This window comes from Artemia franciscana, chromosome 4 (genome assembly GCF_032884065.1).
Source record: "Artemia franciscana chromosome 4, ASM3288406v1, whole genome shotgun sequence".
Classification (NCBI taxonomy): domain Eukaryota; kingdom Metazoa; phylum Arthropoda; class Branchiopoda; order Anostraca; family Artemiidae; genus Artemia; species Artemia franciscana.
In genome coordinates this window covers 45,836,989-45,860,051 of record NC_088866.1, presented here as the reverse complement: position 1 = coordinate 45,860,051, position 23,063 = coordinate 45,836,989, and the positions used below count along the sequence as shown (strand labels likewise).

The 23,063-nt window shown below is 33.1% G+C and overlaps 1 protein-coding gene and 1 long non-coding RNA gene across 10 annotated transcripts in view; one reads left to right on the top strand and one right to left on the bottom strand.

The window, feature by feature from the left end:
* LOC136026493 (zinc finger protein 37 homolog) overlaps nt 1-10,532 on the bottom strand; it is a 101,633-nt gene extending 91,101 nt beyond the window's left edge. For 7 of the 9 annotated variants that reach the window (XR_010617313.1, XR_010617314.1, XR_010617311.1 and 4 more), the window contains exons 1-2: nt 10,393-10,522; nt 853-1,504 (exon numbers count right to left, since the gene is read on the bottom strand). Coding sequence is in view for 1 of the 9 variants with exons in the window: in XM_065703116.1 (XP_065559188.1) it covers nt 853-1,504; nt 10,393-10,425 (685 nt within the window). In the remaining 8 variants the exon portion in view is untranslated. Of the gene's footprint in view, nt 1-852; nt 1,505-8,455; nt 8,573-10,392 lie in introns of those variants that run through there. The other 2 variants (XR_010617317.1, XM_065703116.1) reach the window with 2 other exon arrangements.
* LOC136026494 (uncharacterized) overlaps nt 8,843-23,063 on the top strand; it is a 72,903-nt gene continuing 58,682 nt past the window's right edge. The window contains exon 1 of the long non-coding RNA XR_010617319.1: nt 8,843-8,920. This is a non-coding gene — a long non-coding RNA (uncharacterized LOC136026494). The remainder of the gene's footprint in view (nt 8,921-23,063) is intronic.

Sequence of the window (23,063 nt, the reverse complement as noted above, 5' to 3'; positions counted from 1 at the left end):
TACATAACGATTTTTTTTTTCGGTAAAAACGTATAGCTCTTGAAATCTTTTGCATGATAAGCATTCTTATAATAGCATTATCATCACTATTATAGCATTATCAGCAAAAGGCAACTCCAATGCGAGCAGGGAGATCAGCCGATGCTCCAGGGCCCCTGTCTTCATCTGGGTTGTAGCAGTAGCTATCAACCTAGCAAGAGACAATCATCCCGTAACAAAATATAAAATAGCTCTTAACTCCTAAAATAGAGTCAGATCGAAAAACACAATACATTATGTAAGAACACTTAGTTGTTAATTAGTTTCCGCTGATGGCAGTTCACCTTTATTTTTGAATTTTATGGAAATCGCGGATATTGGCGATTAACTAACTTTATTGTTGTTAGGTATTTGATTTTAATTCTTTTAATATTTTGTATTTTATTGAATTTTATTTATCTATAATTTTTTGGCGTTTTTTCGTTGGTTTTTAACTAGTTTTGTTGTACTTTCTGTGGCTGTTTTTTTTGGCATTTTCCTTGTTTATATTATTTTGTTTCGCGCTGAAGAAGAGAGGCGGTTGTTCTCTCAAAATATTCGCTTTCTGTGTTTTTTTTTTTTTCAGTATTTTCATTTGGGCTTTAAAAACCCCATTTTAGATCGTTTTCTTTCTTTATGTTATTCTCAACTAGGCCTAGCATCATGAGCTTAGCTCTCCATAGGACTATTCAAACACATATTAGTAGTGTATTCAATAGCCTACTCAAAACATATATACGAATAGTATACAGAATAATAAACGATTGAACTTACACTAGTGCAACTATGAATTTAAATCTTGTCCTATAGCCAATTTTATCCAAATTATTTTACCTGAACAATTTTGGGTATACTGATTACATCTCTTGATTGTAGACAGCTCATGCTGATATTCAATAGATTCATTGTCAACATCTAAACCAGAACAGGTAGTCACATCTTGGGTTCGTGCCAACCATTTATCACTGCTATAATACCATTTTTTCTTTTCAAAGTCACCTTTGAAAGCAGACTCAACTGGTCCCTTCAAGCATCCACTATCATTGTAGTTATTTATTTTATTAACTTGTTTTCTTTTACTGTACGTGCGAATATCTGATTTAACTTTGACACCTTGATCTTCACCTCCTATAGTGATGGTAGAATCCACAACACTTCTACTTTGGAACTCCAAATTAGGAGAAACCAAAGATTCTTTTAAAATTTCACAATTATTGTGTCGAGTTTCAAAAGTCTCTACCATAAGCACACCAACATCCTTCCTAGGATCCCTTTTGCTTTCGCTTGTATCAGCTGTAAAATTAGTTTCTGAAAAAATGTTTCCCGAGTTCTCACAAGGCTCAATCGAGCTGTTTGGTTTCTCACAGCCCTGTGTCTTGAAACAATTTGGAACTTCATTTTCATTAATGAGATTCTTGATTAGAATGATGGCTTTTTCTTTTTCTCTACTGGAGAGATTTTTGAGCTTCTCGAAGGCATTAGTAAGCTGAAAAGAAAAGAAAAATAGACATAAGATAAATGACAATTTCTCGCCTTGGTTGATATTTTTACACTTCACTGGAAAATCACATTTAGAAGAAGTAAAAAAAAAACATTTTGCAGAAATTTGTGTCCCTCTGAGGAGTATGTAAAGCAACAACTTGGATTGACAAAAATAACCTTCATGGTCATTATAAGAAAACTAATTGGGAAATTTTTACTCAGGAGTAAAATAGGAGTAGGGATAATATTTCAAAGACGTCTTCCTTCATCATCTTTCCCCATAATTGGACGAAAGAGGAAGCGTTTTCTGGTCAATATTTTTCAATATTTTTAACAGGTGAGAGGCAAATATTTCACACCAGAGCAAGACTAACAATAATCAAAATCTCAATTAGCCTCCTACAACCCCTAGTGTTAAGGCTGAAAACAAAGTCACGTTCAAGCATAAAGTAGTGTAACAGGAGCTAAGATATGGTCTTGAACTTATGTGAATGTATTTTTACCTAATCTACTAAAATACAAAGAGCTTACATGATTTTAACATTCTGGTGGTGAGTAGCATGCTAAAAAGATAGTGGCGGTGAAAAGGGAGTATGCTAGCAAGAGGTACATTATATTAAGTAAACTCTGGTTTACTTAAGCAAACATTAGGAAACCGAAAACTCTAGTTTGGGCTCAAACAAGGACTGAGAAAACATCTAACATAGCATGATACGTGATATGAAAATGAGTGTCAATAAAGCGCGTCAATTAGGGTGGGGGCAATTGCCCTCCCAAGACTTTAAAGGATACCTTTTTATTTCTATTTCATAGTTATTTTCTATTTTAGCTATACACTATATCAAATCAGCAAATCTAGTTGTTTTTGTCACCCTTGCACTTTATTTTTACAGCTATCAAATAGCACTATATTCCTAAAAATCCTAAGAACTGAGTCAGATAAAAACACGAAGGACACTATTAGAACTGCCTTGTCTGAAAAACTTATAAATGAAACTGGCAATCCCTTGGCTTGAACAACAAGGAAAATCTATTGGCTTGAAAAAGAAGAAAAATGGCTCCAACCAGAATATTCTTCATCAAAGGCATATTTAGGTTCCTCCTTCTCTGTAGCTAGCTCAAGCATTATAAAAGTTGTGACATAAAAACATTGTAGTGTTACATGTGTATGTTTATGTTACAAAACATTGTAACATAAAACAAAACACATTAGCTCAAACTCAAACATTATAGAGAACTCTAGAATGGCTCATTTTAAAGGATATTCCTACATATGGGCCAGTGCCTTTTTGTAACCAGAATATTCTTCATCAAAGGCATATTTAGGTTCCTTCTTCTCTGTAGCTAGCTCAAACATTATAAAAGTTGTAACATAAAAACATTGTAATGTAGCATAAAACAAAACATATTAGCTCAAACTCAAACATTATAGAGAACTCTTGAATGGCTCGTTTTAAAGGATATTGCTACATATAGGCCAGTGCCTTTTGTAACTAACGAAAAATAATTCTGATAATTGCTGCAGCAGTAGCCACAACCTAGCGAATCTTGGTTGCTGTGGTAGCTGTTAATTAAGAGAATTAACAGAATTAATTAATTAAGCTGTTAATTAAGAGAATTAACAGAATTAATTAAGAGAATATTTTTCTTTTTCTTTTCTTTTTTTTCCTCTCGTTTTTTGTATTGTTTTTATTTGTATGTGTATTGGGGTTGTAAGCCTAAACAAGCTCTGCTTTGGGCCATTTGGTTGTTTTGTTTATATTAATACACCCATCTTTCTCTTTCTCTCTCTCTCTCTCAAATGTTCATTATAGCATATGGCTCCACAGCAAAAACAGTGACAAGGAGACATCAGACCTGCATGATCTTTCTCTTTTATATGGGCTTGAACAACTTGCGGAATTTTATACACAGCATGGCTCAAATGAACCCTCTTGCCTTGATATCTTCTATATCCTTTAAGGTTGATACTCATTCCTTCACAAGTGACCACATTGCTATCATTGCACATGGAACTTTTAGTATTCCTCTTCCTATAAACCATGAGCAACAGATCTGGCAAGATAAAAGTGGAGATTGAAACTGCTTAAAAACACACTTGCATCTCAAAAATGGGGACCCTTCTTCCATGAAGAGTTCAAGAAAATTGAAGAAAAGTACAACAGGCCATAGTCAACTGTATTGCAAATTATATTTCATTAAAGTGGATCAGGTGTCCAGCAAGGACAAACCTTGGTTCAATATACACTGTAAAAAGGCTATCCAACCAAAACAAAAGAAACACAAGCAATGGCTACTCTCAAAGAGCAAAAAGGACAAACTTAATTTTACAAAAGCTTGTAAAGACACAGTCTTCACAATTTGACAGTCATGGGTTCCTTGTCTTAGATACTCCTGTGCCTCCAGAGGTGCCCAGGACATCTACAAGCAGCCGTCAGTCATCCCTCAAGTGTGCTGCAGCAAGAACATCTTCCCACTTAAGTTGAAGGGAAGCGTTTATGTTTCACAGGTCTGTCTGAAAGGTGTGAAAAAGTGTATTGTGCAGCCCGCCTCTTCTTCTTTTTCCTTTGCTTTGTTTCTGAAACGTCGCTTTTGGATCCAGGATTCATCCATACAAAGTACATACCCCAGATATTTCTACCAACGTGTCCTAGGGACATCTGTCATTAAGTTGTCTGGTCATCCATCTCAACTTCTCATTAGAGATTTTCATGACTAATGGATGTTTAATATTCTCAGGAGGCATGCATTCTCAAAAGCTAGAATTTGCCTTTTTTGTGTGTTATTCAGATGCCAGGTTTCCAAAGCATTTAACAGGATGGGGATGACGTTGTTATTAAATAGATGACGTTTGAGTCAAAAGGAGAAACTCTGCAATCTCTATACTGGTTTCAGTCTATTGAATGTACTGGAGGCCTACCCAATGCAGCATATATCTTTTTCAGTAGATCCTGTATTTATCACTGTGCTGCCAAAGTATTTAAAATCTAGAACCTGCTCAATGTGCTGGTTATCACATCTCAGATGCAAAGGTGAATCCATTACTGACATACTTATTGTTTTGTCAGCATTGATTCTTAGTCCCATAAGTTGGCCTCTATAATGTGCAGCTTCTAGCAATTCTTGCAGTCTTTGTTTACAGGACTAAAAGAGTGTGATATTGATGGCAAAGTCTATATAATCAATTTGGTGTTCTATGTTTAATTGTATGCTTCTGGTGCCAGTGTTACAGAACAAACAGTCAATAGCTAGGGCAAACAGGAAAGGTGACAAGACACAGCCTTGTTTAACACCAGAAAGGACCCAAAAGTATCTTGTCCTTCCTTCTGCTGTTTTAACATAACATTCAGAGTCTCTGTGTAGACCCATTATGAGGGCTACCGACTTCTCAGGGATCCCATAAAAGGTTAGTAGTTTCCAAAGAGTCGCATGATGTAGCAAGTGAAAGGCCTTTTCAAAGTCTATAAATGCCATGTACAATTAGTTATGCCATTCATGGCTATCATCTATTAACACCCTTAGGGTGAAGATCAAATCAGTACAGGAATGTCCTGATCTAAAGCCATGTTGCTCTTCTCTCAAGAACTTGTTGAGTGGACTCTTTATTCTTCTGAGGATTATTAGTACAATCATGGGTTCAGTACAAAGAAAAATTCTCTACCAAGCTTTAAAATACTTCTGCTAAGGGCTGGTGGAAAATTGCCAAAGAGGTTTTACTGTCATCTAAAAAAAACTTCAATTCCTTTTCCATAACTTAACGATGCAGCTGTCATTCAAGATCTACAGACAAAGACCAAAGCTTTTGATAAGACATTTGCCAGATTCTCAAATCTGGACAACAATGGTAAAGGAGTCCCCAATTTCCATGATTGAATAAATCCTGTCCTTGATTATGAGAACTATTTCACTCCTCAAGTCATATTTCAGCAACTTGTTGTGACCAAATCCATAGGTCCTGACAGTATACTTAATGCTGTCTTGAAGTTCTGCAGTGGTGAATTAGCTGGACATTTTTCCTTGCTTTTCTGACAGTGTTTTTCCTTTGGAATCTTTCCACACACATAGAAATCTGGCCATGTCATTCCTAAACCTAGCCATATGGCAACCCAATGAGCAGGGGCTCATGTATGTCTGTTAGCCTCCTCTCCTGGATTAGGAAATTTTATAAGCCATTTCCAATCATTCACATCATCAGTACCACCAACATGGTTTCTGCTGAAAGTATTCAATGCTTGATTGGTTAATGGGCCAATATCTTTTTGAAATTAAAAAATAGTCTGGTGCCTTGATGGCTTTGATCTTAACTTATAAACCCAGACATGGTCATGGCTTTATAAAGAGAATAATTGCTGTGTAAAAAAATAAAACAAACTCTCAACCTAGCTTCACTGCACTTTTGAAGGTTTGAAATTATAGTTGTATGATTTTAAGGGCCTTTGCAGCAAATTTTCCTATCTTGTTGAAAAAATTAGCAATTTTTCATCAATCCTACTTCTAAAGTTGACTTTTGATTAACTTGTTTGAAATATGAAGATTTTCAAAATTATAATTAGCCTATCTGCTAACTTGCAAAATCTTGCTAAAATTATTTTAACACATTTACTTCAGGAAAAAGTTTATTACCTTCAGGTAGTCTATTAAACTCACTTCTGTCAGAACAGTTCTGAATATCTGTAATGTGATAATAGAGGTCAATACTATCATTGGCCTGATTTGAGGTAGAAAAAAATTCACTGCAATAAGATTAGGGTCATTTATTATGGCTGATAAAGTTTATGGGTATCCCTATAATGAATGATAAAACCAAGCATTTTCAAATTTTATAAAGTAGTTTTCAGAATTGCATAATGTTTTATTCTAGAGAGGTGGAATGCCAAACTAACACCAAACATCATTTGAAATGATTCAAGAATTTGATTAAGTAAGAACTTTCATTGTTTTAGTGTTACAGACATCAAAAACAAGAAGAAAAATAGAGAATTCTTTTTGTATACAGTAAAATTCTAATTTGAATGAAAGTTTTGGCTCTATGTCCAAGGGCTGCCCTCAGCAAAACATAAATATATAAGACAAGAAAGACTTACAACAAGATGACCAATAAAACTAAAATAATTTTTTTTTAAATAGTCCCAGCATCCTTACTTCAGCAAAGTTCAACCAGAACTGATAAATAAAGCAAGGTGAAACAAAGCAATTCATTGAAATGAAAGAAGAAAAATTAAAAACATGGTTTTATTGCTAATCTTGGTTTTTTAGCAGCTAACCTTGGTTAAACTGTAACATTATTCAATGCATTTCCAAATCTGAAATTCTTTTTACCAGCAAATAAAGGGAACAACCCTCTCAAAGTCACTGGTAAATATTTAAGTTGAAACTAGAAAATTGGGCATTAAAGTCATATTTCTTGAAACATATCTTTTGGGGACATTACATGAATGACATAATTTCACTTTGGGATGAACTTAAGGGTTTTTTAGATCACCTTAATATATACAATAGAAATTTACAGTTTACAGAAAACCAACACAAAACAATAGATATTTGCATTTTAAATCAAACCACCACTACCCCCAAGTTAAAAGAGCTGTCATAATCTCTCTTGTCAATTGTGCCCTAAATATGTGTTCTGATTCCCACATTACAGCAGAACTAAACTTAATCAGACATACTTTTTGGAAATGGGCATCCAATTTGTTTATTGATAATACAATTGACTGTAGACTGAAAAGACACTCCTGTAAAATCAATGGTAGTTTACCATGTTTTAATCTTCAAACATAATTTCATCTGCCATACATCCCAAAAATCACTACAAATCATAAAAAAGTTTGCACACAAAATGGTCTGTATGTAGTATTTACAAATAATTTTAAAATCATAAATTTCCTAAATTCTGGTAAAGATAAAACCACAGTTACTTGCCAAAGAGAGGTCTATCAAATACCATGCAAATGTGGCAAATATTATGTAGGTAGAACTTAGCAGAATTTAGAGAAACACCTACAACAGCATAAAGATGATATCACCAAAACTCTCAATTCTAATATCCCTAATGTTTCTTTGGATTCTACTTGAAACAGTCACGTTTTTGAAAATCCTAGCAACAAAATACTTTTTGAAGAATCTGCCCTTGTTAGCAATGACCTAGGCATAAAGCAGGAAGTTCAAGAAGCAATTGAAATCAGGCTTAAGATTAATAATAATATTTCCTTAAATAGGGACTTGGGGGAATATTCACTAAATGCTCTGTGCACAAATTTAAATAAAAATGATATTAAAAAATATTTAAAAAAAACAGCAGACATTAACACGGAACCTGTTACAAAATGACCTTTGAGATTAGCTGCCAAAAAGGCAAGATTAGCAATAAAAACGTGTTTTTAATTATTCTTCTTTCATTTCAATGTATTGCCTTGTTTCGCCTCACTTTATTTATCAGTCCTGGTTGAAGTTTACTGAAGTAAGGATGCTGGGACTGTTTTAAAAAAATCTCTATTTTAGTTTTATTGGTCATGTTGTTGTAAGTCTTTCTCCTTTTATATATTTATGTTTTGCTGAGGATGACCCTTGGACATAGAGCTGAAATATTTATTCAATTTAGAATTCCACTGTCTTATGAAAATAATCCCCTTGTGTTATTCTTGCTTTTGATGGAAAGGCAGTGTGGTCTTCATTGTTATTTGTGTTTTCTTTTAGTCTTGTATATATCCAAGGACAAAATTTAAGATGAGGGACTTTTTGGGGTAAATTTATAGCAAACAGTATTACTGGCTTTCATATAAAGTGAATATACCACTCAATGCCTTTTTTTATGCTCTTTACAAATATAATAATTGCTTCTACCAGAAATTCAGATTTAAGCACTTTTTGACCTCTTTAAAATGACCTAAATATGGGGTATAAAAAAGGCTAAAAACATTGGTCTCAAATTTTATAACATTGGGCTCAAACTTACCATTTCATTATAAATCCATTTTTTTAATGTTATATTATCCACAAGCACTGATTTTCCATGATTAAATTGGATAAATAAATTTTATCAATGTTATGGCGTTTTCTTCTTCCTTGTCCCTGAAAGTTCAATTAAAGCATGCGTTTTCCATCTTTTTTTTACAAAATAATAGGATATTTGAAATTGCAAATCTGTAATAGTTTAGAAACAAATTTGGGCTATATATTTGCACATCAGGGGGTAAAGCATAAAGCATATATTAAATACATAAACTAACCATTGCTGTATTTAATATAGTTAAATTTATAGCACACAGTATAACTGGTGTTTGTAATAGCCGGCTTTCATATTTTCAACCAAAAACGCATGCTTTTATTTAAAATCTGATATCAAGGAAGAAGAAAATGCCATAACATTGATAAAACTTATTTATCCAATTTAACTATGGAAAATCACAGCTTGTCAAAAGTAAAACAGTTCAAAATAGGGATGAAACCTTTTTATTGACTGTGAACAGATATAAAATTTAACTGGATATTTTGAGTTTGAATCTAATGTTTTAAAGTCTGAGATCAATGTTTTAAGCCTTTTTATACCCCATATTTAGGTCATTTTTAAGAGGTCAGAAAGTGCTTAAATCTGAATTTCTAGTAGAAGCAATTATTATAGCCTATTTGAAAGAGCATAAAAAAAGGCATTGAGTGGTATATTCACTTTATACAAAAGCCAGTAATACTGTTTGCTATAAATTAACCCTTTTTGGCTATCTTGTAAATCAGTTGCATTAGGAGAATAATGTTTATGGAAAAAAATTCTGAGCTTATACTATGTTCAAGAAGTTTTTTTTTTTAAATATCAACCTCTATTGCTTCCCTCTCAAAATGATTTTGAACTTTAATGAACATCATGTTATAAATACAAATTTCAGAAAGAACTATACATCACAAAAAGGGGTAAAATTCTAATTTAGTGACTTCTTGCTATCTCAGAAAGGGGTTAGGTTAGGAAAATAAAACTTTCACGGATGGGTCTACAGGCTAAGGTATGTTCTGGGAAGATATTTTGAAGTACCTACCTCCACTCCTTCTCCCTCTAGAGGGCCCTGACCTTTAAAAATATGTGTGTTATAAAAGTGAAACCTTGCAAAAGAATTTTCTGCTTGAATGAAGTACAACAACAATTTTTTCAGCTTCACAACTTTGCTCAATCCCAATTTATAAGGTTTTAAAGATGTGGAAATACATTTCCTAAATTTTGAAAAATAAAACATTGATATGGCTCAGAATTCTACTCAAATAACAGGATTTGCATTTTCAGAACTACGGGCAGAGAAAAAGCAATTGGTAACTGAAAATTAAGGTAAAATTTTGTTTTGTCAAGATTTTAGTAGCCTAGGTACAGACCTGTCATGTAAGCAAATTTTAGGCCCTCTAGAGGGAGAAGGAGTGGAGGTGGGTACTTCAAAATACCTTTCCAGGAAAAACTTTAGCTTGTAGACCCATCCCCAAAAGTTTCATTTTCCTTACCTAACCCCTTTCCAAGATAGCAAGAAGTCACTAAACTAAAATTTTACCAAGAAAAATCCCAAAGAAAATTTTTTAGCCTCATAATTTTGCTAAATAAAAATTTATAAGGTTTTAGAGAATTTGGAAAATTGTGTCTTTAATTTGAAAAAAAAAATCTACTATCACATACAATCCTAAGGTAAGACCCCTAATACTCATGTAAGTGCATAATCTTGATTAAAATGTTTCTTTCTTAAGGTTAGACACTGAAAATTTTACCGATGTTACATAATAGCCTATAGGCCTATTTGCCGGGATAACAAACTATGGTAAATTATAGGAATGGTGGCTTAAAAACTTTCCCAGAAAATTAAGCCATTAAACTAAAATTTCATCATTTTAATTTTAAAAAATTACTCCATCACAAACTTCTACCTCTACTTCCAAAAGATATTCATTTCTTTCCATTAGTTGAAAAATTCCAATTCCCAATTCCAGAAGTTGTATCCTGAAAAAATAATAATGAATTTTGTTTATTTGAGTTTTTCCGCCAGAAGTATGTCGGGCAGGGATACAAATGTGTTTGGTTGCGGAAGTGCTATATTTGCCCAAATTTGCGTCAGCAATTTTCGGTGCTATAGTCAAAACATTGACTGTAATAGTGCAAAAATAGCATTTTCGCAATACAGGTGGAAACCCAGATGGTGAGGCTGCCGCAAGTGTCCAGGCAATCCAGACAAATTTGTAAAGTTTTAAATCATAAATTTCGAGTCGCACTGACAGAAATTCGGCGTTGTGTTATAAGTGAAATTACTATGTGGGGTCTATCGATCGAGCTTTTGTTCCCAAGCACAATGCCAAACTGTCATTTTGACTTTTATTCAAGCCTCATTTTAGCCTTTATTGTATTTCTTTTCATTTCTTTTTCTACTTTTCTCTTTTTGTTTTTCTGTATTTCTTCTCATTCTCCCTTTTCCTATTTTCTTCTTTAGACCCAGTGTTAAATCAACAATGATAATGTCCAAAAAGAGTTGTTTCAATAATTGCTAACAAAAGAATTATTTCGCAAAAGAATATTTAATTAATTTTCAGCCTTTCTCTCTACTGGCCGCATTTTCGTTTTTTGTCTTTTCATTGAAATTTACCTCTTTTTGTTGTTTTTATACACAAGCCTGATCGATGAAATACGAAAGCAAAATAAAAGACCAGCAATGAGAATAATACTTGAGACTTAAGCGTTAATTTTTGTCGCATTGGTAGTGTCGCATTGTTTATCCAGATGCATTGATGTTATGATCGCAAAAAGTGAACTCTTAAGTAAAGCAAATTTCTTTTAGGTGACATGTATATTAATACTTCACCATTATGAAAATGATAGAAATAGACAAGGACAAATTGTCGTATATATATATATAAATATATATATATATATATATATATATATATATATATCTTCTATATATATAAAAATAAGTTGTCTGTCTGTGGATGGATGGATGGATCAGGTGACGTCACCTGAAAAAACTGGATCAGGTGACGTCAAAACTGAAAAAACTAAAAAAAGGCAAAAACTACAAAAAAAACTAAAAACTAATAAAAAAAATAAAAAAGCTAAAAAACTAAAAAAACTATAAAGGTAAAAACCAATAAAAAACTAAAAAAAAAACTGAAAAAACTAAAAAAAGGCAAAAACTACAAAAAAAAACTAAAAACTAATAAAAAAAGTAAAAAAGCTAAAAAACTAAAAAAACTAAAAAAACTAAAAAAAGGTAAAAAACTAAAAAAAATAAAAAATAAAAAAAAACTAAAAAAAAGGAAAAAACTGAAAAATAAGCTAAAATAAAGGTAAAAACCAATAAAAAACTAAAAAAAAAGGAAAAAACTAATAAATGACGACACTCAAAGAGAAAGCGACCAGGACAAAAGGAATGTTCGATTAGCAATCAACAAAGCACCGGGACACAGGGAGTATAAATGACGACCAGGACATAAGTAAAAAAAAAAAAACTATCTATATATATAAAAATAAGTTGTCTGTGGATCTGTGGATCGTGGATCAGGTGACGTCACCTGAAAAAACTGGATCAGGTGACGTCAAAACTGAAAAAACTAAAAAAAGGCAAAAACTACAAAACAAACTAAAAACTAATAAAAAAAATAAAAAAGCTAAAAAACTAAAAAAACTAAAAAAAGGCAAAAACTACAAAAAAAACTAAAAACTAATAAAAAAGCTAAAAAACTAAAAAAACTAAAAAAAAGGCAAAAACTACAAAAAAACTAAAAACTAATAAAAAAAATAAAAAAGCTAAAAAACTAAAAAAACTAAAAAAACTAAAAAAAGGTAAAAAACTAAAAAAAACTAAAAAAGGTAAAAACTAAAAGAACTAAAAAAGAAAAAAATAAATGACGACACTCAAAGAGAAAGCGACCAGGACAAAAGGAATGTTCGATTAGCAATCAACAAAGCACCGGGACACAGGGAGTATAAATGACGACCAGGACACAAGTAAAAAAAAAAAAATTAACAAAACTAAAAAGAAGGTAAAAACTACAAAAAAACTAAAAAGAAAAAAAAACTAAAAACTAATAAAAAAAATAAAAAATCTAAAAATCTAAATAAACTAAAAAAGAAAAAAAAAAGGAAAAAAATAAAGGAGAAAAACAAAACTAAAAAACGAATGTATATACAGACCGGTACACCGGGATACAAATGACGACCGGGACACAGGGAATATAAATGACGACCGGGACACAGGGACACAACTACAACGGGGACACCGGGGGAAACAGGGGGATGTAAATGACGACCGGGACACCGGGACAGGGAATGGTCGATTAGCAATCACCATCAACAAAGCTCAAGGGCAATCATTAGAATCATGAGGTATAGATCTGAATACAGATTGTTTTCCCATGGACCATTATATGTTGCATGTTCAAGAGTCGGTAAACCTGACAATCTATTTATATGCAAAGACAATGGGACAGCAAAGAATGTTGTATATTCGCAAGTTTTACGTAGTTAAAACCATATATATATATCTATCTATATTCACAGGTGGGACATAGGGACACAACTACAATGGCGCGTAACTATTATGGCGCGTAACGACTTACGCGCGCGGGGGGGGCTTGGGGGGGGCGCGAAGCGCCCCCACCAACTAGGTGTTGGGGTGGCGCGAAGCCACCCCAAAAACTTTCCCAGAAAATTAAGCCATTAAACTAAAATTTCATCATTTTAATTTTAAAAAATTACTCAATCACAAACTTCTACCTCTACTTCCAAAAGATATTCATTTCTTTCCATTAGTTGAAAAATTCCAATTCCCAATTCCAGAAGTTGTATCCTGAAAAAATAATAATGAATTTTGTTTATTTGAGTTTTTCCGCCAGAAGTATGTCGGGCAGGGATACAAATGTGTTTGGTTGCGGAAGTGCTATATTTGCCCAAATTTGCGTCAGCAATTTTCGGTGCTATAGTCAAAACATTGACTGTAATAGTGCAAAAATAGCATTTTCGCAATACAGGTGGAAACCCAGATGGTGAGGCTGCCGCAAGTGTCCAGGCAATCCAGACAAATTTGTAAAGTTTTAAATCATAAATTTCGAGTCGCACTGACAGAAATTCGGCGTTGTGTTATAAGTGAAATTACTATGTGGGGTCTATCGATCGAGCTTTTGTTCCCAAGCACAATGCCAAACTGTCATTTTGACTTTTATTCAAGCCTCATTTTAGCCTTTATTGTATTTCTTTTCATTTCTTTTTCTACTTTTCTCTTTTTGTTTTTCTGTATTTCTTCTCATTCTCCCTTTTCCTATTTTCTTCTTTAGACCCAGTGTTAAATCAACAATGATAATGTCCAAAAAGAGTTGTTTCAATAATTGCTAACAAAAGAATTATTTCGCAAAAGAATATTTAATTAATTTTCAGCCTTTCTCTCTACTGGCCGCATTTTCGTTTTTTGTCTTTTCATTGAAATTTACCTCTTTTTGTTGTTTTTATACACAAGCCTGATCGATGAAATACGAAAGCAAAATAAAAGACCAGCAATGAGAATAATACTTGAGACTTAAGCGTTAATTTTTGTCGCATTGGTAGTGTCGCATTGTTTATCCAGATGCATTGATGTTATGATCGCAAAAAGTGAACTCTTAAGTAAAGCAAATTTCTTTTAGGTGACATGTATATTAATACTTCACCATTATGAAAATGATAGAAATAGACAAGGACAAATTGTCGTATATATATATATAAATATATATATATATATATATATATATATATATATATATATCTTCTATATATATAAAAATAAGTTGTCTGTCTGTGGATGGATGGATGGATCAGGTGACGTCACCTGAAAAAACTGGATCAGGTGACGTCAAAACTGAAAAAACTAAAAAAAGGCAAAAACTACAAAAAAAACTAAAAACTAATAAAAAAAATAAAAAAGCTAAAAAACTAAAAAAACTATAAAGGTAAAAACCAATAAAAAACTAAAAAAAAAACTGAAAAAACTAAAAAAAGGCAAAAACTACAAAAAAAAACTAAAAACTAATAAAAAAAGTAAAAAAGCTAAAAAACTAAAAAAACTAAAAAAACTAAAAAAAGGTAAAAAACTAAAAAAAATAAAAAATAAAAAAAAACTAAAAAAAAGGAAAAAACTGAAAAATAAGCTAAAATAAAGGTAAAAACCAATAAAAAACTAAAAAAAAAAAGGAAAAAACTAATAAATGACGACACTCAAAGAGAAAGCGACCAGGACAAAAGGAATGTTCGATTAGCAATCAACAAAGCACCGGGACACAGGGAGTATAAATGACGACCAGGACATAAGTAAAAAAAAAAAAACTATCTATATATATAAAAATAAGTTGTCTGTGGATCTGTGGATCGTGGATCAGGTGACGTCACCTGAAAAAACTGGATCAGGTGACGTCAAAACTGAAAAAACTAAAAAAAGGCAAAAACTACAAAACAAACTAAAAACTAATAAAAAAAATAAAAAAGCTAAAAAACTAAAAAAACTAAAAAAAGGCAAAAACTACAAAAAAAACTAAAAACTAATAAAAAAGCTAAAAAACTAAAAAAACTAAAAAAAAGGCAAAAACTACAAAAAAACTAAAAACTAATAAAAAAAATAAAAAAGCTAAAAAACTAAAAAAACTAAAAAAACTAAAAAAAGGTAAAAAACTAAAAAAAACTAAAAAAGGTAAAAACTAAAAGAACTAAAAAAGAAAAAAATAAATGACGACACTCAAAGAGAAAGCGACCAGGACAAAAGGAATGTTCGATTAGCAATCAACAAAGCACCGGGACACAGGGAGTATAAATGACGACCAGGACACAAGTAAAAAAAAAAAAATTAACAAAACTAAAAAGAAGGTAAAAACTACAAAAAAACTAAAAAGAAAAAAAAACTAAAAACTAATAAAAAAAATAAAAAATCTAAAAATCTAAATAAACTAAAAAAGAAAAAAAAAAGGAAAAAAATAAAGGAGAAAAACAAAACTAAAAAACGAATGTATATACAGACCGGTACACCGGGATACAAATGACGACCGGGACACAGGGAATATAAATGACGACCGGGACACAGGGACACAACTACAACGGGGACACCGGGGGAAACAGGGGGATATAAATGACGACCGGGACAAAAAAACTAAAAAGAAAAAAAAACTAAAAACTAATAAAAAAACTAAAAAATCTAAAAATCTAAATAAGCTAAAAAAGAAAAAAAAAGGAAAAAAATAAAGGAGAAAAACAAAACTAAAAAACGAATGTATATACAGACCGGGACACCGGGATACAAATGACGACCGGGACCCGGGACACAGGGAATATAAATGACGACCGGGACACAGGGACACAACTACAACGGGGACACCGGGGGAAACAGGGGGATGTAAATGACGACCGGGACACCGGGACAGGGAATGGTCGATTAGCAATCACCATCAACAAAGCTCAAGGGCAATCATTAGAATCATGAGGTATAGATCTGAATACAGATTGTTTTCCCATGGACCATTATATGTTGCATGTTCAAGAGTCGGTAAACCTGACAATCTATTTATATGCAAAGACAATGGGACAGCAAAGAATGTTGTATATTCGCAAGTTTTACGTAGTTAAAACCATATATATATATATCTATCTATATTCACAGGTGGGACATAGGGACACAACTACAATGGCGCGTAACTATTATGGCGCGTAACGACTTACGCGCGCGGGGGGGGCTTGGGGGGGGCGCGAAGCGCCCCCACCAACTAGGTGTTGGGGTGGCGCGAAGCGCCACCCCAACAGCTAGTATATATATATAAATAAGTTGTTTGTCTGTGTGATTGTCTACTGACGTAATGTTTGTGTGTCGACTGACGTCATGTTTGTCAACTGACGTATCTATCTTTGGGACACCGAAGAATGTTGTATATTCGCAGGTTTTACGTAGTTAAAAACATACATATATATATATATATATAATTAGCGTGGGAGGGGGCCTAGGTGCCCTCCAATTTTTTTGGTCACTTAAAAAGGGCACTAGAACTTTTCATTTCCGTTAGAATGAGCCCTCTTGCAACATTCTAGGACAACTGGGTCGATACGATCACCCCTGGGGAAAAAAAACAAAAAAAAACAAAAAAACAAAAAAACAAATAAACACGCATCCGTGATCTGCCTTCTGGCAAAAAATGCAAAATTCCACATTTTTGTAGATAGGAGCTCGAAACTTCTACAGTAGGGTTCTCTGATACGCTGAATCTGATGGTGTGATTTTCGTTAAGATTCTATGACTTTTAGGGGGCGTTTCCCCCTATTTTCTAAAATAACGCAAATTTTCTCAGGCTCGTAACTTTTGATGGGTAAGACTAAACTTGATGAAACTTATATATTTAAAACCAGCATTAAAATGCGATTCTTTTGATGTAGCTATTGGTATCAAAATTCCATTTTTTAGAGTTTTGGTTACTATTGAGCCGGGTCGCTCCTTACTACAGTTCGTTACCACGAACTGTTTGACATAGGTATCCGACGCAATGATTATACTCGTAATATCAGATATCCTGTTCATGGTTTTCATGAAATTCTCAACAAAGGATTTCACAATGGACATCTTTAGAAACCACAATCAAACAGTTCGTGGTAACGAACTGTAGTAAGGAGCGACCCGGCTCAATAGTAAACGAAACTCTAAAAAACAGAATTTTGATGCTAATAGATAAATTTAGTCTTACTCATCAAAAGTTACGAGCCTGAGAAAATTTGCCTTGTTTTGGAAAACAGGGGTAAACACCCCTTAAAAGCTATAGGATCTTAACAAAAATTACACCATCGCATTCAGCGTATTAGAGAACCCTACTGTAGAAGTTTCAAGCTCCTTTCTACAAAAATGTGGAACTTAGTGTTTTTTTGCCAGAAGACCAATCACGGGTGCGTGTGTATTTTTTGTTTGTTTGTTTATTTGTTTATTTGTTTTTTTCCCCAGGGGTTATCGTATCGACCAAGTGGTCCTAGAATGTCGCAGGAGGGCTCATTATAACGGAAAGTAAAAGTTCTAGTGCCTTTTTAAGTGTCCAAAAAATTGGAGGCACCCACGGTCTTTTTTCCCAAAAGTCAACGGATAAAATTTTGAGATAGCCATTTTGTTCATTATAGTCAAAAAACTTAATAGCTATGTCTTTGGGGCCGACTGAATCCCCCAAAGTCCCCGGGAGAGGGGCCGCAAGTTGCAAACTTTGACCAGCGTTTACATACAGTAATGGTTATTTGGAAGTGTATAGACCTTTTCAGGGGGATTTGTTTGGTTGGGGAGGGAGGGTTGAGGGCTGGGGGATACTTAGGAGGATCTTCTTTTAGAGGAATTTGTCATGGAAAAAGAGAAATTCCATGAAGGGGGTGGAGGATTTTCTAGCACTATTGAATGAAAAATAAATATTTAAAAAATAAATAATTAAAACAATGAAAAAATAAATATGAAAAAGTTTTTCTCCTCTGAAAGTAAGGACCAGCATTAAAACTGAAATAGAACAGTTATTATTATACATATAGGGGGATCATCTCTTCCTAAATACCTCGGTCTTAACGCTAAATAATTTTTAGTAATTTCAACTATTTATTCTACAGCCTTTGTGATTTAGGGGTCAATCTTAAGGACTTGGGGGGAAATCAAAGCTTTAGTGTCAAGAACGAGGTATTAACGATGGGGCAAACCCACTCATATCTATATATATAAAAATAAGTTGTCTGTGTGTGTGTGTGTCTGTCGAGTGACGTCATGTTTGTGTTTCGACTGACGTCATGTTTTCGACTGACGAAATTACAGACCGGAACATCGGGACACAAATGACGACCGTGACACCGGCACATAGGGAATATAAATGACGACCGGGACGCTCAAAGAAAAAGCGACCGGGACACAAGGAATGTTCGATTAGCAATCACCATCAACAAAGAAGCACCGGGACACAAATGACGACCAGGACACAGGGAGTATAAATGACGACCAGGACATAAGTAAAAAAATAACTAAACAAACTAAAAAAGAAAAAAAGGAAAATAATAAAAAATAAAGGAGAAAAACAAAACTAAAAAAAAATAAAAACAAAAAAAAACTAAAAAGAAAAAAAGGGGAAAAATACAAAAATTTATTTCATCATATACCATTACAAAAACGAATGTATATACAGACCGGGACACCGGGATACAAATGACGACCGGGACACAGGGAATATAAATGACGACCGGGACAAAGGGACACAACTACAACGAGGAGGCCGCGGGGCACAGGGGGATATATAAATGACGACGGGGACACAGGGAATGTTCGATTAGCAATCACCATCAACAAAGCTCAAGGGCAATCATTAGAATCATGAGGTATAACTAAAAAACTAAAAAAAGGTAAAAAACTAAAAACTAAAAAAAGACCAATTCAAAAACGAATGTATATACAGACCAGGACACCGGGACCCAAATGACGACCAGGACACCGGGACACAAGGAATATAAATGACGCCCGGGACACTCAAAGAGAAATCACAGACTGGGATACCGGGACACAAATGAAGTTTTACGTAGTTAAAAACATATATATATATATATATATATATATATATATATATATATATATATATATATATATATATATATATATATATATATATATATATAAATATATATATATATGTATATATATATATATATATATATATATATATATATATATATATATATATATATATATATATATATATATATATATATATCTATATTCACAGGTGGGACATTGGGACCCAACTACAATGGCGCGTAACTAATATGGCGTGTAATGACTTACGCGCGCGGGGGGGGCTTGGGGGGGGCGCGAAGTGCCCCCACCAACTAGGTGCTGGGGTGGCGCGAAGCACCACCCCAACGGCTATTACATAATAAGAATATACGAATATAGAAGTTCGTTACGTAAGTTAATTCGTAAGTTACGTATATTTTTCTACTAATAAAAACGTTCGTTAAAAATTAAAAATTCTAGTGCCTTTTTAAGTAACCGAAAAATTGGAGGTCAACTAGGCCTCCTCCCCTACCATTTTTCTAAGAATTGTTTGATCAAAACTAAGCGAAAGTCATTCAGCCAAAAAAATTAATACGCCAATTTTATTTTAATTATTTGTGGAGAGCCACAATCAAAAATGTATTAATTCAAAAACATTCAGAAATTAAATAGAAAAAAGTTTTTCAACTGAAAGTAAGGAGCGACATTAAAACTTAAAATGAACAGAAATTACTCCGTAATGGAAGGGGATGTTCTTTCCTCAACGTCCCGCTCTTTATGCTAAATTTATTTACTGTTTTATAAAGTAAAATTGAGAGAAAGAGTCAAACTTTAGCGTAAAGACCGGGACGTTGAGGAGGGAACAGCCCCTTTCATACACGGAGTAATTTCTATTCGTTTTAAGTTTTAATGTCGCTCCTTACTTTCAGTTGAAAAACTTGTTGTATTTTTTATTTATATCTTTCAAAAGTGAGTAAATTCACGTCACACACTCTGAAAATTCACGTTCGGTGTGTTTATCTTTGTTAGAATAGACGCAAGAATATACAAATCCATTTTGGAAAATGGATCACTAAAGGAGGGTACCAAGCTCTCTGGCCGTGGCTCGGTTTATCGTGTCATTATCAAGTTGAGCTTTTTTTATTTGGAGAGAATAAGAGAACCGACCACCGTTGCAAAGCTCCCAGCACTGCATTTGAAGACTATCTGGTCAGAGGCAAGGCTATAGGGTTGCCATGAAGATATCAACTTGGATCCAAAACTTGCTTAACTGAATCAGGAATGAGAGGTAGAAATGCGTCTTCCTTTTATAAAAATCCTGTCTCACCGAAATGATACATGCTTCGAGTTTGGAGTCTATAGAAAAAATCACACATAGTGACCGATGCTTAAATTATTCCTCTAATCATTAAAGAGGAGTGGGCACTTTTCTAGTTGACAGAACATTGCAAATTTGTTCACTACATTTCCTGGGCTAAGAACTTGACCATCTTAAAGATATTTTATTTGGGAATGGTTATCTAACTAGCTTAATAAATTCTGTAATTGCAAAACGCACTAAAATATCATCAGATAGTGGCACAGTAAACGCAAATAAAAAGGAAAATTCAGTTTATATTGGTCTCCCGCACGTTAAAGGGGTTTCAGACCACATTTCCGAATATCTAAGGAAAAATAATGTTCACACTTACTATAGACCCAGTGATGTAACTATTGGTATCAAAATTTCATTTTTTAGAGTTCTGGTCACTATTGAGCCGGGTCGCTCCTTACTACAGTTCGTTACCACGAACTGTTTGATTTCGTTAACAATCCTTGTCTGTATTTAAAAAAAAACTGTGTCTTGTAATCTTGAGAGTACTTGAAACAATAATTACCTATTCTGAACTTGTTATAAATGGCTATTTATCTCATTAAACAGTTTCTTTAGGAGTATATATTTAAATTTCCGGTTACTAAGGATTTTTCTACCTTTTGGGGCCCCAAAATGTTCACTACAGTCACCTATGGGAGGAGCTTAGGAAAAAAGTCCTTTTTTCATGTTTTCATTCAGCAAAATAAAAATAAAAATTTTCTATGATTCTTATATGAAATTGCCTTGTCCTGAGAGGCCTTGTCCAGTACGCTATCGCAAGGTATCAATAACAAAAAATTTTCTATAACTACATAAAATTACTTTCTTTAGTAAAACTTTAATGGCTAATGTACATAGTTTAACTAGGATGAAAATAAATGCATAACATGATGCCTTTTTTATCCTATTTCTTAATTTAATAATTTCTTTTGGAGGAAATTAAATTTTGTCTCTAGAATTGGGCCCCAAACCGTAAAAAAAAAATTCTTGGTAACCCAAAATTTAAAAATATGTTCCTAAAGAAACCGTTTAGCGAGAAAAATAGCCATTAATAGTAAATTCAGAATTGGTAATTATTATATCAAGAACTCTCATATTGCAATGATAATATGGAAACAAATTTGCTGAAATTTTAGTGAACCAGAATCCCTTCAATAATGACATCAATTTTTATGATTTTTTTCAATGAGAAACCGAAAATACTATTGAGTTTTTTCTTTTAATGAAGATACGAAGTACATTTTGAAATTCAGGATAGATTATTTTTATTTTGCTGAATGGAAACATGAAAAAATTAACTTTTTTCCTTTGCTCCTCTCATAGGAGCAAAGTGAACATTTTGGGGTCCCAAAAGGTAAAAACATTCTTAGTAATCCAAAATTTAAAAATAAATTCTCAAAGAAACTGTTTAGCGAGAAAAATGCCATTTATAACCAATTCAGAATTTGTAATTATTATTTTATGTACTCTCAACATTGCAACACGATTAAGGAAAAAAATTTACACAAATCTATATATATGAAAATAAGTTCTCTGTCTGTTATGTCTGTTACGCCAGATTATATCTTCTATATATATAAAAGAAAAAACTAGAAATTGCATAAATATTTCGAAATGTTTTGACAATAGATTAAAGTAATTCGAAAAAAGAAAAATGGTAAAAAACTAAAAAAAACTAAAAAGAAAAAACCAAAAAAAAAATAAAAGTTAAAAAAATAAAAAAAGGAAAAACCTAAAAAGAAAAAACTTAAAAAAATCAAAAAGATAAAAAACTAAAAAGAAAAAAAAAGAAAAAAAGCTAAAAAACTAAAAAAACGAAAAAACTAAAAAAAAATTGCACAAATATTTCAATATATTTTGAATACGGATTGTTTTTCCTGTGGACAATTATATGTTGCATGTTCAAGAGTCGGTGAACCTGACAGTCTATTTATATGCGCAGACAATGGGACAGCGAAGAATGTTGTATATTCGCAAGTTTTACGTAGTTAAAAACTTATATATATATATACTAGCTGTTGGGGTGGCGCTTCGCGCCACCTCAACACCTAGTTGGTGGGGGCACTTAGCGCCCCCCAAGCCCCCCCGCGCGCGTAAGTCGTTACGCGCCATATTAGTTACGCGCCATTGTAGTTGTGTCCCTATGTCCCACCTGTGAATATAGATATATATATATATATATATATATATATATATATATATATATATATATATATATATATATATATATATATATATATATATATATATATATATATATATATATATATATGTTTTTAACTACGTAAAACTTGCGAATATACAACATTCTTTGCTGTCCCATCGTCTGTGCATATAAATAGATTGTCAGGTTTACCGACTCTTGAACATGCAACGCATAATGGTCCATGGGAAAACAATCCGTATTCAGATCTATACTTCATGATTCTATTGATTGCCCTTGAGCTTTGTTGATGGTGATTGCTAATCGACCATTTCCTTTGTTGCCGTCGTCATTTATATATCCCCCTGTGCCCCCCGGCGTCCCCGTTGTAGTTGTGTCCCTGTGTCCGGGTCGTCATTTATATTCCCTGTGTCCCCGTCGTCATTTGTGTCCCGGTGTCCCAGTCTGTGATTTCTATTTGAGTGTCCCGGGCGTCATTTATATTCGTCAGGATATTGTAGGGCATCGTAGCATCGATGAGTTTAAGCAATTC